General features: G+C 20.4%; 1 protein-coding gene across 1 annotated transcript in view; it reads left to right on the forward strand.

Moving 5' to 3' along the window:
• The window catches only part of LOC108685942 (odorant receptor 22c-like), a 4164-nt gene extending 3536 nt beyond the window's left edge, over positions 1-628 (forward strand). The window contains exon 5 of the mRNA XM_018190958.1: positions 575-628. Coding sequence (XP_018046447.1) covers positions 575-628 — 54 coding nt within the window. The remainder of the gene's footprint in view (positions 1-574) is intronic.
• Positions 629-921: the final 293 nt, after the last annotated feature.

Consider the following 921-nt stretch of genomic DNA (forward strand, 5'->3'; position numbering starts at 1 on the left):
AATATTAATTTAACATACAATATAATAAAATTGGATGATAAGGATTATTATCAACTGCATAAATTAATCAAAAATTAACATCATTTGTACTTGATTTTTTTATGAAGTGTTACTGATAAAAATAAGATCTGTTAATTTTTTGTGTGTTTTATCTATTTCTTTTTTTATATTTTTATTATTAAATGTTGCTTATATTAATAATAATATAAATAATAATATAAAATATTGTGTATGTGCATGCGTGCTTGCGTATATGAGTGTGTGTGTATGTACTAAAATAAAAAACGGAGGATTTAAATCGTTACGCATTCGGCAATTATCCCCTAATATTCTTAACTGTTTCTTAATTGAAAAATTAGAAAATTACATTCTTTTACTAAACTAATTATAATCATCTTATAAGAATTGGACTCTTTAATTGGCTTCATTACATTTATCCATTATGCTTAAAATATCATAAATTCAATCATATCACATGTATGAATTTTCAAAATTTAATATATCTTATAACATAGCTTATTAAATGATGATATTGTTTTTGCATTGTGTAGAAACAAACATATTGTTGTTTCAGGTAATTAAAACTTCTGTGGTATATTTAAATCTCTTAAGAACAATGACTCTGTGAAACATGGTAAAAACTGTTAAAATATATGTTAAGAAATATGCAAGATATGCACTATATAAAATAAATTAATATAATTTGAAAACAAAATTTATTAAATAAAATCGATGATTATGTTAAAATTGCAAGTGATTATAAGTAATTAAATTGTTTTTAATGAGGTATACTAAATAATTTTTACATATTTCATGGTTATTATAATATATACGGTTATTATTATAATTTTTTTATTTAAAAATACGAATTTTTATATTCATCGAAATTATACATATCCTTTTTAACAATATAAGAAGCAC

This window comes from Atta colombica, unplaced genomic scaffold (assembly GCF_001594045.1).
Source record: "Atta colombica isolate Treedump-2 unplaced genomic scaffold, Acol1.0 scaffold162, whole genome shotgun sequence".
Taxonomy (NCBI): Eukaryota; Metazoa; Arthropoda; class Insecta; order Hymenoptera; family Formicidae; genus Atta; species Atta colombica.